Source organism: Empidonax traillii, unplaced genomic scaffold, assembly GCF_003031625.1.
Source record: "Empidonax traillii isolate 1590-97213 ecotype Southwest subspecies unplaced genomic scaffold, ASM303162v1 scaffold170:size2694500, whole genome shotgun sequence".
Taxonomy (NCBI): domain Eukaryota; kingdom Metazoa; phylum Chordata; class Aves; order Passeriformes; family Tyrannidae; genus Empidonax; species Empidonax traillii.
Window position 1 is genome coordinate 1115353 of NW_020955363.1, and position 13793 is coordinate 1129145.

At 37.8% G+C, this 13793-nt stretch overlaps 1 protein-coding gene across 1 annotated transcript in view; it reads left to right on the plus strand.

Annotated features, from left to right (window-relative positions):
* Nucleotides 1–12998, plus strand: part of MGAT4D (MGAT4 family member D) — a 37221-nt gene extending 24223 nt beyond the window's left edge. Inside the window, exons 8-15 of the mRNA XM_027885712.1 lie at nucleotides 2739–2850; nucleotides 3569–3699; nucleotides 6899–7006; nucleotides 7940–8133; nucleotides 9398–9476; nucleotides 9587–9665; nucleotides 11599–11711; nucleotides 12242–12998. Of these exons, the coding sequence (XP_027741513.1) occupies nucleotides 2739–2850; nucleotides 3569–3699; nucleotides 6899–7006; nucleotides 7940–8133; nucleotides 9398–9476; nucleotides 9587–9665; nucleotides 11599–11711; nucleotides 12242–12268 (843 nt within the window). The 3' untranslated portion in view covers nucleotides 12269–12998. The remainder of the gene's footprint in view (nucleotides 1–2738; nucleotides 2851–3568; nucleotides 3700–6898; nucleotides 7007–7939; nucleotides 8134–9397; nucleotides 9477–9586; nucleotides 9666–11598; nucleotides 11712–12241) is intronic.
* The last annotated feature ends 795 nt before the right edge of the window (nucleotides 12999–13793 follow it).

Sequence of the window (13793 nt, forward strand, 5' to 3'; positions counted from 1 at the left end):
CCTAATTCATTCTGAAGTAATTTCCAATCTGAAAGAAACACAGATACAGCAGTTTTTGGGAATTGTTTTCTATCACTACTGAGAGGAAGCAAAAATAAAACATTAACTAAATCTTTAGTTTCTTCAGTTAAAATCTGTTATAAACCTAATTAACTGAACTACTGCTATGCTTTTTTTATCACCACATGTGGAGGCTGGGGAAGCTTTGTGTATTTATATATAACATATATTATCTATATACCATTACTTCAATTTTTCAAGCATATTTCTCTAATGTATTTAAGGCCTGAGGAATAACTCAGTGAGTTCATTAGTAGTCTTTACATGGATATTTTTCCCCCTCACTAGACTCTAGGTCAAGCCTGTTATTTGGCAGAGCTCCTAAAAAGAGCTTCTCAATCTCTACATAGTCATTTTCAGTGTCTCAAAAATATAACAAGACCTTAATATAACTCAGAAAGGAAGACACTTTCCTCCCTGATGCCTACTTTGAATGCTTTGACTTTTTTTCTTACTACTTCATTTATACTTCTCTTAGCATAAGAAAAACAAATTTATTGTCTATCATCTTGAAAATTTTCATAGCCTTGCTATAGTGCCTGTATCTCTTTTCATCCAAAATTACTGATGAGTGAAAGGAAATCAGCTGCCATCATGTGTTTTGCTGATCTTCCCATGGCAATGGGGCAAAGGGACTAGACCGTTCATATCCTAAATCTCCTGCTCCATCTGTGTGCAGCCACTACATAACCTCTTTTGGTAGATAAGAGCATAGGAAAAACAAGTGGCTCTAAGGTGAAGGCAGAAAAATTCAAATTGGAATTTGGATACAAAGTGTTAAACATTCAGGATAATTACACATATCACATACTGAAAAACAACTGACACTGATATATCTAAGCAATGGCACGTGTTCTCCAAGAAGATGTGCTTTAGTTGAACACAAATTCCAGGGCTCAGTACAGGGTTATATAAACAACTTGGTGGCCTGTGCTATGCAGGATATGAAACTACATTCTCTAATACTCACTGCCAGCTTCAGGAAAGCCCATGCTTCAGGAAAGCCTGATTTATCACTTTGCAAAACTACTTTCAGTTCCTAACCACATTCACAGACTCTGTATTTTTATTTTTTACTGCTCTCCTGTGCTTTCTTGTGGTGTTTCTTGATATGGTGGTCTCCCTAGGTTTTTGAGCTACTCCTCTCTGGTTTTGATCCTTTTTTGGTGCCCCTCAATTTCTCTTTAAGGATTCCCTAACCTTGCTTTTTCTCCCTTTACATCCAGCTCCTCTAAGCTCATTTAATTTTATGCAGGATTTCTTGTAAGTTGATGTTTGGGAGTTTTTTGTTGTTATTCTCTTCTGCATAGCTGTCAACTCAACTCAGTCCCCACATCTCAGAATCTGTTAAGAATCATTCCTCTTGATCAGTTAGTCTCGATCTATCTGGGTTTTTTTGTCTCTTACCATCAGCAAAAGCTGACAAGGTCAAATCTTGTCTTTCTAACCTCATTCTACTTCCTCCTGGGTTCACTGACAACACATTTCTTCCCAGCCAGCCCTACACTTGTAGTGATAGCTAAATTCAGCTAAAAGCTGTGGGGCTGCTTTCTCAAGCTCGTGATGATGACTGTGCTGAGTCAGTTGAAGACATAAACCAGCAGGAAGCTGTGCCTTTTTTTTAACCCTCATAGTATTCATTTTCTAGCTATTTATCTTTCGGAAGCAGATTCTAGCACCACCAGACATGTATAAGGGCCAGTGAAGTACAGCAGTTAGATCAAATTACTGTGTGATTACACTACACCCCAACAATATTCTCCTGAAGACTCAGCCTCCTCTTCCTGTGTTTTGACACCCATACTGAATTCAAACTGTGAATTACTTGCTCCTTAACTACTTCTCAAATACCTTTATTTCCTTTGTGTCATTGCCTCCAACCTCCTTATTTGGATTCATTATCCTCAGCTTTTTAGTATCAGGAACAGCTTCTGTTTTTTAGGTACCCTATTCTTCTCTGAAAGCCAGACAATAATGCAGCCAAGGCCTTTCCCATTTCCTTCATAGATGTCATCTCCTTTTCCAAGTACCCTTTAGCTGGCTCCACTGCTGCATTCTCTGTCAGCCTTTACAACACTTCAAAAGCTCTGTGTACTCCTGTCCTTCAGAGTGATTCACACAGCACATCCCTTCTTTCATTACCAGCATTCCCTGGGACAACTTGCTTTCTACTGGCATCTCAGTAGTCATCCACAGTTCTTCTCAGTCACCTTTCATGAATGACAAAGTCTGCCCAGGCTACCAGAGCCCTTAATCATCTGCATAAGACATCTCCTCTCTTTTCAAACAGTTTGCTCGAGTGTCCTATCAGTGCTTATACAACTTCAGTACAAACCGTTTATTGTTGTCTTCTTTAACTTCTTATCTTTTTGCTTAATATTTTCTTTTAAGTGAGATCTCTTTAAGGTAAGGAGTCCTCTTTTCTCAAAAAAGGGACAAGCACCCAGGGTGTTATGGTCACTCCTGTAGATAAATATTTAATGAATGATACTAAAACATATATTTATGTAGAAGTTAAATAGCAATCCAATGTAGTTTGGCAAAGTTTCAGTACACACAGTACAGCAGTCAGCACCTGAATGTGGCAACATAACTACCCCATCTGCAAACAATAAAATCACTGCTTGCCTTCTCTTTTCCTCTGTTGCCATTTTTTTTTTTTTTTTTGTTCTCCTCAGCTGGAAGATGATATTATAGCCAAACCTGATTATATTGCAAGTATAAAAAGCTTTGCTGCGCAACAGTCCCAAGACTGGATGATTCTGGAGTTTTCACACCTTGGGTTTATTGGTAAGTATTAAGATCTCAACAGGGTCAACTGGATGTGGAGCTGTGTAGGTCAAAAAGGTCTCACTCAGAATTACATTTCAAAGCATGGAAGGATTACGTATCAAAACTTACTTGTTTCTTTAAGGAAGGTCCCACTGGAAGTCTTTTACTTTTTGTGCTCTTTAAAATTGTCTTTTCCATACAGTCTCCTCAGCATAGGATCCAAAGCTGGGTTCCCATAAGAAGGAAATTGTTCCATCCCAGGGCACTATGTGCCCATTTAATGTGTAGTCCTCCAGAATCAACCAATGTTTTTTCATATCTCTGTCTTAATTTGAAGATATTTGATATAATATTGCCATTGAAATGGCATGTCTAGTATTTTTAGGAATTATTCAGGCTCTGTTTCATCTGACACTCTGCTACAGGTGACTGGCAAGTTTGTGTTTGGAAATAGGATATACTTACACACATTATTAGTCTACTGGTTGACTGTGTAAGAATATCTCCAGGCATGGGATGGACATCTTTGGAAAATCTCAAAGAGCTGGAGGATCAGCAGCTCTCCAAAGCTGGACACTATGTGAAATTTTGACTAAATAGCAGAACTATGTTCATGTGTTTAAGGCTGGTGATGCTTAAATATTTATTTAAATAAGTTACATTTAAACGTAAAGCTGTTGATTTTTGCATAGCAATAAAAAATATCTGAACATGCAACTTTTTGTCTTGCTTTCAGGAAAATTGTTTAAATCAGAAGACTTGCCACTTGTAGTGGAATTTTTTCTCATGTTTTATAAAGATAAGCCCATAGACTGGCTTATAGACCACCTGCTCTGGGTTAAAGTGTGCAATCCAGAAAAGGATGCAGTAAGTATGACTATGAGTTTATGAACATAAGTAATATTTCAAACAGTAAAGGAAAAGTAATTTAATTTCAATAAGCAGAATATAAATCTCTTTCAAATCTGATATACTTTGGATTTCGTGGGGAAAACTGCTGTGGATCTGCACATAGTGGCACAGTGTTTGAGTACATTTGGCCATATTGGGAGGTCTGACTCAGAAATTCACATTTTCACACCAGAGTTGTCTTGCTGCCTCTGTCAGCTCAGAACATAGAAGGCACAAGCTCACATCTGCCTGCAGCTGGTCACGTAGGCAACCCTGCAGCATGGAAGAAAAATATTAATATGTATACCTATGGGTTTCTGGTAAGCTTCTGCTGACCTTCTAACATGGAAGTCAGTTAAGCATACAGTGTTACCACCACAGTTGTTCTGAAATTTACCTATCGATTCCTTTCTTTCAGGAAGCAGAACTGAAGTGTTGTGCTTTAAATCTTTTACTACCTGGGAAAAAAATTGACTGTTTTCCTGGGGAAAAAAAAAAAAAAAAAAAAAAAAAGGCAGGAAAACCTATAGATTGAAGGAACTAAATGATGCTTTTTACTGAAAATGAAAGAAATAGTTATACTGTGCCATTTGTAGCACTATGGGTGAACCCAATGATATGTTAAGTATTTCTTTATGTCATTTTGTATTCTTTCTCTCACCAGTTTTTGGGGCTGGTCACTACTCATAGTCTTCTTACATAACAGGCTGTGCCATGGAGGACTGACCAAGGAGTTTCTGCTCCTTCTTGGTTTTTAAGGTTCAGGAGTTTTAATGAGTGCAGCCAGTCCCTACTGCAGGCATTTGCATGTGTTACTTTCATGTTGATAAGGAAGCAAGAAGAGACAGATAGGAGTTGTGCAGAGTAGGAGATTAAGGGGAACGGAACACTGACAGCTCATGTCCAGCCTCTCACCCACCAGCACCCCCAAGTCCTCAGCAGGGCTGCTCTTGATCTGTTCGTCCCCCAGCCTGTGTCGATATCAGGGGTTGCCCTGACCCATGTGCAGCACCTTGCACTTGGTCTTATTAAATCCCATGAGATTCCTAGTGGCCAACTTGTCCAGCTTGTCCAGGTTTTCAGCCTGGACTGACTGCTAACATATCAAGGTTCAGCTACATATACTCACCAAATTGGAAAAGACAATTTGTGGTGATCAGAGCTGCCAGATCTCTGCAGGGTTCAGAAACTTCATGTTTACCTCCTGTGAATCATCATCCACCTCTGGGGTCCCCATTACAAAAAAAGCCATGGATCTGTTAGAGCAGGTGTAGAGGAGGCCACAAAAAATGATCAGAGTGCTGGAGCACCTCTCCTGTGAAGACAGGCTGAGAGAGTCGGGGCTGTTCTGCCTGAAGAAGAGAAGGCTCCAGGGGAGACCTTACAGCACCTTCCAGTACCTAAAGGGGGATTCTAAGGAAAACGGAGAAGTGTTTTTACCAGGACCTGTTGTGACAGGACAAGGGGCAACAGTCTTAAACTGAAAGAAGGTGTGTTTAGGTGGGATATAAGGAAAACATTTTTTATGGTGAAGGTGATGAGTCACTGGCTCAGATTGCCCAGAGATGCAGTGGATGCCAGATTTAATGTTCCTGGCCAGGCTGGGTGGGGCTCTGAGCAACCTGGTCTGGTGGAAGGTGTCCTTGCCCACCTCAGGGGGGTCAGAACTAGATGGTTTTTAACTGTCCCTTTGAACCCAAAGCATTCTGTGGTTCTGTGATCACATGCAATGGCGTGTGTCTATCACATGCAGTGGGGACTAGCAGCCTGCAAGGGTGGAAGCCCTGATTCAAGGAGGAACCTTATGTCAGCTTCTGCAGAAATGACCGCACCAGCCCTATGCTACTGATTATTCTCAGCTGTCACTCTTTTAGTAGTGCTGCCATAGCATAAGAGGAGACGTGGTAGAGACTACATTATTGTAAGGGATGAACTGCAAACCCTGTAAGTAGAAAGGTCACAAATTAATTTTCTTATAATGATTTTTTCTCTAGCAAAAGTATAGCCTGATTTTCAAAGAAAGAGCTGCCAATAAACCAATTATCATGTGCTGCATTTTTACGTTGTTTTGCTGAACATCTGCTGGACAAACATAAAAATACTTAGTTCTTGCTTTCCAGGTGGTTTTGAATTTTTGCTTAGTACTTCTGTGGAAATCATAAATCCCCCATAAGTTTTGATGTTTAAGCCAGCTGAGTGAAGACTTTATCACTTTTAGCTTTAGAAGGCATTGATATAGTTTATGTAACTTTTTTTTTTTTTTTATAGAACTGAAAGCACTTGATTGAAGAGGTAAACACATTATCCTCTCAAATTTTAAGGTGTGAGACCTGGAATACAGAGAAGTTAAATGATCTTCCAAACTCATACAGTAATTCTGTGGCAGAAACGAGAATAGAACCCAGGGAGTCTCATTTCAGCTCTTTGCTCTGTTCCATGTTATTATGCTTTGTGGTCTCATTAATTATTGTGGCATGTTTGCTTCATTACATCAAACTATGATGCTCTACAGATACTTAGAAAAAATTGCATTTAAAGAAGTAGTTTGCTATCCTTCAAAAATCAAGAAACTCAGAAATTAGTTCCAAATACAGTTATTTGTAATATGTATATCGTATTGTCACAAGGTATATGTATTGTCACAAGTGTAGTAAACTGTGTTTGAAATACAGCATTTAAGGGCTTTATCTAATTATATGAAAAAAGATCCATGACTTATAGTATATTGTAAGCCTCTCAAACATAGCAGAAAGAGCCAAAATGATAAAGATTGAAGTATAACCGGAATATATCTCAAGAAGGTCAGTTTTGATCAAAATAGTTTAATTACAATGATATGCTAAGAGTTGAAATAAAATTTGCCAGAAACAGTTAAAAAAATAAATTGGTTTCAGATTTGAGGTCCATTTTTGTCACTCTGAGATGTGATCCATGGTACACAGTGCAGAAATCCCTGAATAACTGGTGATTGAGCCTTCAAATCCACATAACACCCTAGGTGGAATTATGAGTTTTGGTCAAAAACAGTGTATTTTATGTAAAGTGATGGTTAATTTAAATATGGATAAAAACCCTGGACCTATACCCTCAACTACGAAGTGAAATTGCCTTATGGAACTTAGTTTGTCTCTCCTTGGTTTAAATAATCCTTTGCTCCCTTTTACTTTCTTTCCAGACACACTGTGAACGGGAAAAGTCAAAGTTCCGTATCCGTGCTAAGCCATCTCTCTTTCAGCATATGGGAATTTTTTCATCATTGGCTGGGAAGATACAGAATTTGAAAGTAAGAGTAACAAATTAATGCCATGTTTCTAAATTACATGCTTGTGTTCTGACTTGTGTCTCAAATCAGTTTCAAGAGTCACATATTTGGCACTGGAAGGCATATCCATATTCAGTTATGTCGGTTTACAGACTTGGAAAATATTGATCTGGCATCTACGCTGCAGCTGGGGCACACTGCTTTTGCACAAACATTTTTGAATCTCTAATCTGAACAATGGCACCAGTCACAGCAGCATTTAATGGCATGTAGGAACCCTCTTCCCAACACAGGGTTACACATGCTCCACTCCACACAAACACAGAGAGCTGCGATGGTTTGTTTTGGCTGAGCAGTTCACATTCCCAATATGAAGGATATTAAGAAGGTGTACTGGTAGGACAGGGGTGTGCCTAATGTGATGGCCATAGATTTTTAGGGAGAATTTGGAGGGCAAACCACATATCTGATAAGGACAAGAACAACGGTGCACCAGACTTCAGGATCTCCTGATGGTGCCACTTAGACTGGTCACAAGATCATTTGAATTTCTCTATTTGATCAGACTAGAGATTCATGTAGCCTTTAGCAGAGACCAGTGTCACACGTTCTGGCAGTAGACAACTATGAGATAGCCTACTGGGGAGAAGTTTATTTTTAAATGTTGGTAACTAAGGAGTAATCAGTGCAGCTCTGTCTACAAACTGTAACATTGAGTCCCAGTGATTGCACTGAAATATTGACCACAATCCCCATTCCCTGTTCCCCTGCACCCCAGGGGGACAGGAGGTAAAACAAAATCAAGAGTAAAACATTAAAAACCATTAAAAACATATTGTATATATTTGGACACTGAGTTAATTATTTTCTGGAATACTTTCCTGTAGTTATTCCAGATATCAGTGCACTTTTTTTCAATGTGTGAGTGAAATTAAATTTCTTTATATCCAACAGGATGAAGATTTTGGAAAAAATGTGCTGCATAAAGCACATAAGAATCCACTTGCAAAAGTGGATACAAGCCTAAAAATATACCAGGAATATACCTTGGAAAAAGTTTACAAAGGACAAGACTGTTTTTGGGCTTCAGCTCCAGTGGCAGGTGACTACATCAAGTTCACCTTTTTAAAGCCACTTAAAGTTGAAAAGTAAGTATTACATGATATGGAATACGGAAACCTACATATATCCAGTTTGGAAATTATTGAGTCTGTTCAAAATCAGTGTTCAACTGTTTGCCTTGTTACTGACAAAAATTCATTATTTGCTACTTACCTATCTGCTCTTCTTCTTGAACTCCCCCCCTGAAATACATTTCTTCCTTGGTAACTGGGGAGCTTCTTAATTTTTTTCTTTTTATGTCTTCAGGTAAATATTTTACACTCTCTCATGGTAATTCTCAGAGAATTTTGTGTTTCGTTAATGAATTTCAACAGTTGAATTAGTGAAAGCTTTATTTGTGTAGTTGCCAACAGAAAGGCTGTTTGTATGATGTCAGGTCTGTATCTCCACCTAGTGAGCTGCACTAAATGACAGTTGTTGTAATAAACACTGGTGTTCTGTGATCAGTGGTTAATTAACTGGTTTATGCTTTAGGAAATTCGGGTAGCCTGTATTTTTACATTTTCCTGTTACTGGGAATCTGTCCTGGATGAAACTAACTCACATAAGGCATTGTCTAATGGCTCGTCCCAGCCCCATCACAATGCTAACCTGTGAAAATGTGTTCTTAATCCTATAATATTTGATGGTCTTAGGCCTTGAATATTTGATACCAGAGGAGAGAGGTTGATGCTTTAAATTTTCTTAGTTCTTTTTGGATCTAAAACCCTAAAAAATCTAGTGCCAGAAATTTAAAACCAAACAAGGATTTTTATTTTTAAATCTTTTAGGTATTTTCACTTGGATTTTTGTTTTGTCAGTGCTCTTGCTCATTGGCTAGGAAGGAAATTATTTAGAAGCACCTGAATTGATTAGTATTGATAAAAAAGGGGGATTCTCCTGGCATGCAGTGTACTGTTCGGTAGAAACAGGAGGTTTTGCTGCCATTTGCCTTCCAGAAACCCATCCCACTTCGGTCTTAAAATGATAGGAACAGATGAGAGGGCTGATCTTCCCTGGCCATTTAAACCTGGGAAGTTAATTTGTTGGGGCTTGAGCACTGAAAAGGGGAAACATTTGCATTCATACTTCCTGAGAAAGATGGTTTAAATGTTTGCTCTGTTAAAATAAAAAGCCTCTACTATAGTTTGGTCACACATCTTAAAGTTCCAATGCATATTTCTGTTCTCTATAGCCCCCAACTATTTAAAGAAAAATATCTGAAACATTCCTTCAAAACTGGAAAGAATTACTTCCCTAGAACTTTTCTGAAATATAAAATACCTGGAAATAATATACTTTTATCATCAGGTACTTATTCAGAAGTGGAAACACGGAGCACCCTGGTGACAAACTGTTTAACACTACCGTGGAAGTTTTGCCAGCTGATGTAAGCATCTTGTTTCCAACTGTATTTTATTTTAAGGATGATGTTCAGCATAAAGTGTCATACCCTAGACAATATTCCTGAAAGTTTTATTGTTTTGGGTTTTTTTACAGGAAATGCAAAGAAAAGAACTGGTTGATACTGGAAATAAATTTAACTACCCAGCAACCAATGATGGATATTTAAAAATAGGTAATTTTTTTATTGTCACTTCAAAACCAAAAATTCTGTTCTTACATAATAAGTGTTTCTGCTTGGGAGCATTTCAATAACTCTTTAATAAATTCAACATTCCAAGATGAATTAGTAAGGAAGAGAAACCCTTTGTACTGTTTTGTAATGCAGTGTATATTGTTTGACCAACGACTGTCCTATTTTGGTTTAAATAAGAACCCTACGAGCAGCAGCAAAAGCCAAGACATCTAATAATAAGAAAAAAACTAATTACAGTCCCTGCAAGGCCTTAATAGGATGGATTGGATTTGTCTGGCAAGGTTTTGGTAGCAGGGGGGCTACAGTGGTGGCTTATGTGAGAAGGAGAAGGCTCCAGGATGAACCATCCATTGGCCAAGGCCAAGTCCATCAGCGATAGAAATAGTGCCTCTGGGGTAACATATTTAAAAATGGGGAAAAAAAACCCTGTGTGACAGGAATTGGAGCTAGGGAGAGGAGTCAGAATACATGAGACAAATAACTCTGGAGACACCAAGATCGGTGAAGAAGGATGGGAAGGATGCCATGCTGACTCCCCTAAGGAAGATGGAGGAGCAGAGACAACACAGGACGAACTGACCACAATCCCCACTCCCTGTCCCCCTGCACCCCAGGGGGCAAGAAGGTAGAGAAAATCAAGAGTAAAGTTTACCCCAAGAGGACAGGCCTGGGGGAAGGTGTTTTCAAAATTTGGTTTTATTTCTCATTACTCTACTCTGATATGATTGGTAATAAATTAATTTTTTCCCCAAGTCAAGCCTGTTTTGCCCATGACAGTGATTTCTGAGTGATCTCTCCCTGTCCTTATTTCAACCCACAAGCCTTTAGTTGCGTTTTCTTTCCCCTACCCAGCTGAGGAGGGGAATGATAGAGTAGCTTGGGGGCCACCCCGTGTCCAGCCAGGATCAACCCACCCTACAGGATGATTGATTCTGGTTTGGCTTTTGCAGCCGAAGATGAAGACAAAGATCATGATTATGACAGCATTAACCTGTGCTTTAACCTGAAATAAAGCACGATACAATGCACCTTTCCCCTTTTTGCCCCCACCCCTGCTTTTTCTTCTTCCTTTCTCAGGGTGGTGAGCAACTTCTCTTAAACAAACTGCAGACTCTCCATATGCTTGCCAAGGCCTGGTTTCTACTGTTACCTAACCTAAAACACCACTACATGAACAAAAATGTTCTGCTGGGAGATCTGATTTGCTTGTCACTTCCGTACCTTCTACCACTTAATTACTCCTTTCTCCCAGTGAACCACTTTCATCTCTCCTACAGTTTGTATGCTTTGGCTTTTTTCCCACCTACTCATGGCTGCTTTGCTCTAATTAGAGATGCAAACTGAGATGCTGTCAGCTCACAGTTGCACATGCAAGTTTATAGGAATGAATGTCATATATGGGATGAGTGTTTTCCATTTATCCGCAGGGATTTCATGCCAGTTTAACAAGGTTAGTTAAAAAGCACTAAACTATTGAAGAAATGTGTCACGATTGGTCCATGATTCCCAACACATCTTTTTACAGACAGTAATGCTTCTCAGAAAAACTGTTCTAGATGACATAAAATGACCATGTGTGCCACATGTATATGGTTACTACTAGCATATGCAAATTTGTTTAACATTTGTAGCTACAGGTTATCTCTTGCATTCTTCTCCAGCTCCTAGTTGGTGTAACTGAAGGAATGAATCCTTCTTCTTGCTTAAAGCTTTATTTTCATTATTATTGTTTGACCTTTTCCAAAAGATTCTTTTCCTAAATGTTTTATTTAATAATGTGTGGATTTAATAATTTAATATTATATAATAATATGTAGCTTGTAATTTAGAGCTATTGCGTAAGTTTGCTTGGAAATATATTTCATTCTAATGTATGTTTGCATGGATCTTGTTCTGTTTTTTTTTTATTTAGGAGCTTTTGAAAATGGAATTGCAGAAGGCAGTATCAATCAGTCCATAGGAAGAATACAGGCTATCCGTTTATCGATCAGTTCTGATTCCCCTGTCTGGGCAATACTTAGTGAGGTAAGCATGTTAATAAAAGCACTTTTATTATTCATTGTTAAATGAGTTTTGGTTGTTCCAATCCTACAGTATTGATAATCATGAATTCTGTTTAATTTTGAATGCAATTTTGTGTGGGTAAACTCAAATAATTATAATTAATTATATTAATTATTCAGGGAAGAAGTTAAATTTATGTCACAGAAAGTGCTGGAAATGCTCAAATGGGATGATTCTCCAGTTTTGCAAGTGTAGTCGCTAGGATTTGGGTCTTGATTAAAAAACCTTTTTTTCAGTCACCATCTTGTGTATCAATTATATTATGTCAATGTATTATATCATTTTCAGATGAACATGTGATTTTTTAATTCTTCAAGTTTTTTCCCAAGTGTTTCCCAAGTGAGCCCATAAATACAAAATACTCAGCAGAAGTCACTGAAGAGAATTACTACAGCCTTAAACTCTAGCCTAGCTGGAAAAAGGGAAAAGTTAATGTCTTAGGCAATGTTTCTGCAGATTTTAGAAAATGATAAGATTTTGGTTTTTTCCAGGTACATATCAAGACATCTGAAAACTGAAAAAAAAAAACCGTTTTGATGTGTCGCTTGTAAAACAAGGCTGACAGCAACAGAAAAAAAGAACTGGGTAAAAAGACCAATTCCAAACCCATGTAATTCTTAATACTGTCTATAAGGAAAGAGTTGAGATAACTCTTTTGTCTTTATAGAAAAAGGTATAAAGAACCCAATTATGTTTGCAATTTCTATAAAATGTTGTTGAGTAAGGTGTCTTTTATAAAAATCTCAGCTTGGCAACGTTTAATATATATTGTTATAAACAATTGATAAGGCATTGCAGGCTGTCTCAGGGACTAAAGCATAAACCTGTAACAAATTTCATCAGAAGTAAAAATATGGACATTTTTGAAAAATATTAGGACCACAGTGGACTCCACTCCACTAAAAACACTGATCAGTTTTGTAGGGAAAGGAGAACTGAAGGAAAAGCTGTCAATATTCATTGCAAGTATTTAAATAAGTCCATAGGAACTTATTTAACGTTATGAAAATGGATCTCAAACTTAAGTGTGTTTCAGCCTTAATGTAGCATAAGTTATTTTTTAAATGACAAGTGCCTCCAAGTTACCATTTGAATAACTTTAAACTTAAACAGATATTGTTTGGAAGATTGTAAAACATTTCAGTGAATTGTGTATTGAATTAACTACAGGATATAATAACGGTACTATGTGTAATTATATTTTTGTAGAAAGAAAATCTATTTCAATAAAATTTTGGATCCTGTTGTTTGATAATCAGTGTGTAGTCATATTTAAATCCTGGTCATAAGTTAAAATTCGACATAAATTTGAAAATAAAAAGCAAACCACAGTAATCTCGTTTGAAACATTTCTGGGAAATTACAATCCAGCTCGGGCATCTCCCTGTAAACAGGCAGAATTCTGGAATCACATCCTTAGCACTTGAAGGAAGACAGTGCCCTCATTCCGCTGCACAGGCATTGCATCCCAACAGCAGGAAATTAAATGCAGTGTACAGCTCTGTGTCAATTTGTATTGAATGGGTTACATTAATATAGAATTGTATTCTTAGTGCAAGAACGTTTTTCATTTAGAATGAGTTGAAATTAGTTGTCTTAAATTAAGAGTTCAGAAGGGGTTTTTTCCTTAAAGGCCACCTCTAAAAATGTCTTGATAACATTACTTGCAGGTTTATTTTTTTTTTTAAACATTATTTATTTAGAGTATTATTTACAGGACTGTGGTCCTATATATATGTGCATGTAGACATATATACATACATATGTGTGGCATGTATTTTTGGGACCAAATATTGCAGCCTTCATTATGTTAAGAGTTTAATGCCAGTTAAGAATCAATGCAGTAATCCAGCATCCTTAGAGATACACCAAGGGACACCTTCATCCATCAGCACGTGCAGTGAAAACATAAAATCTTATTTTGCCATTGCTTTCACTGCAACAGACTCATAAGCTGGGAGTAGTGTCTGCATTCAGGGTACCTTACACTCACTTGTTACAGGCAGTTGTCACCGTGAGGAGGAAGTTTTAGGGTGATTATTA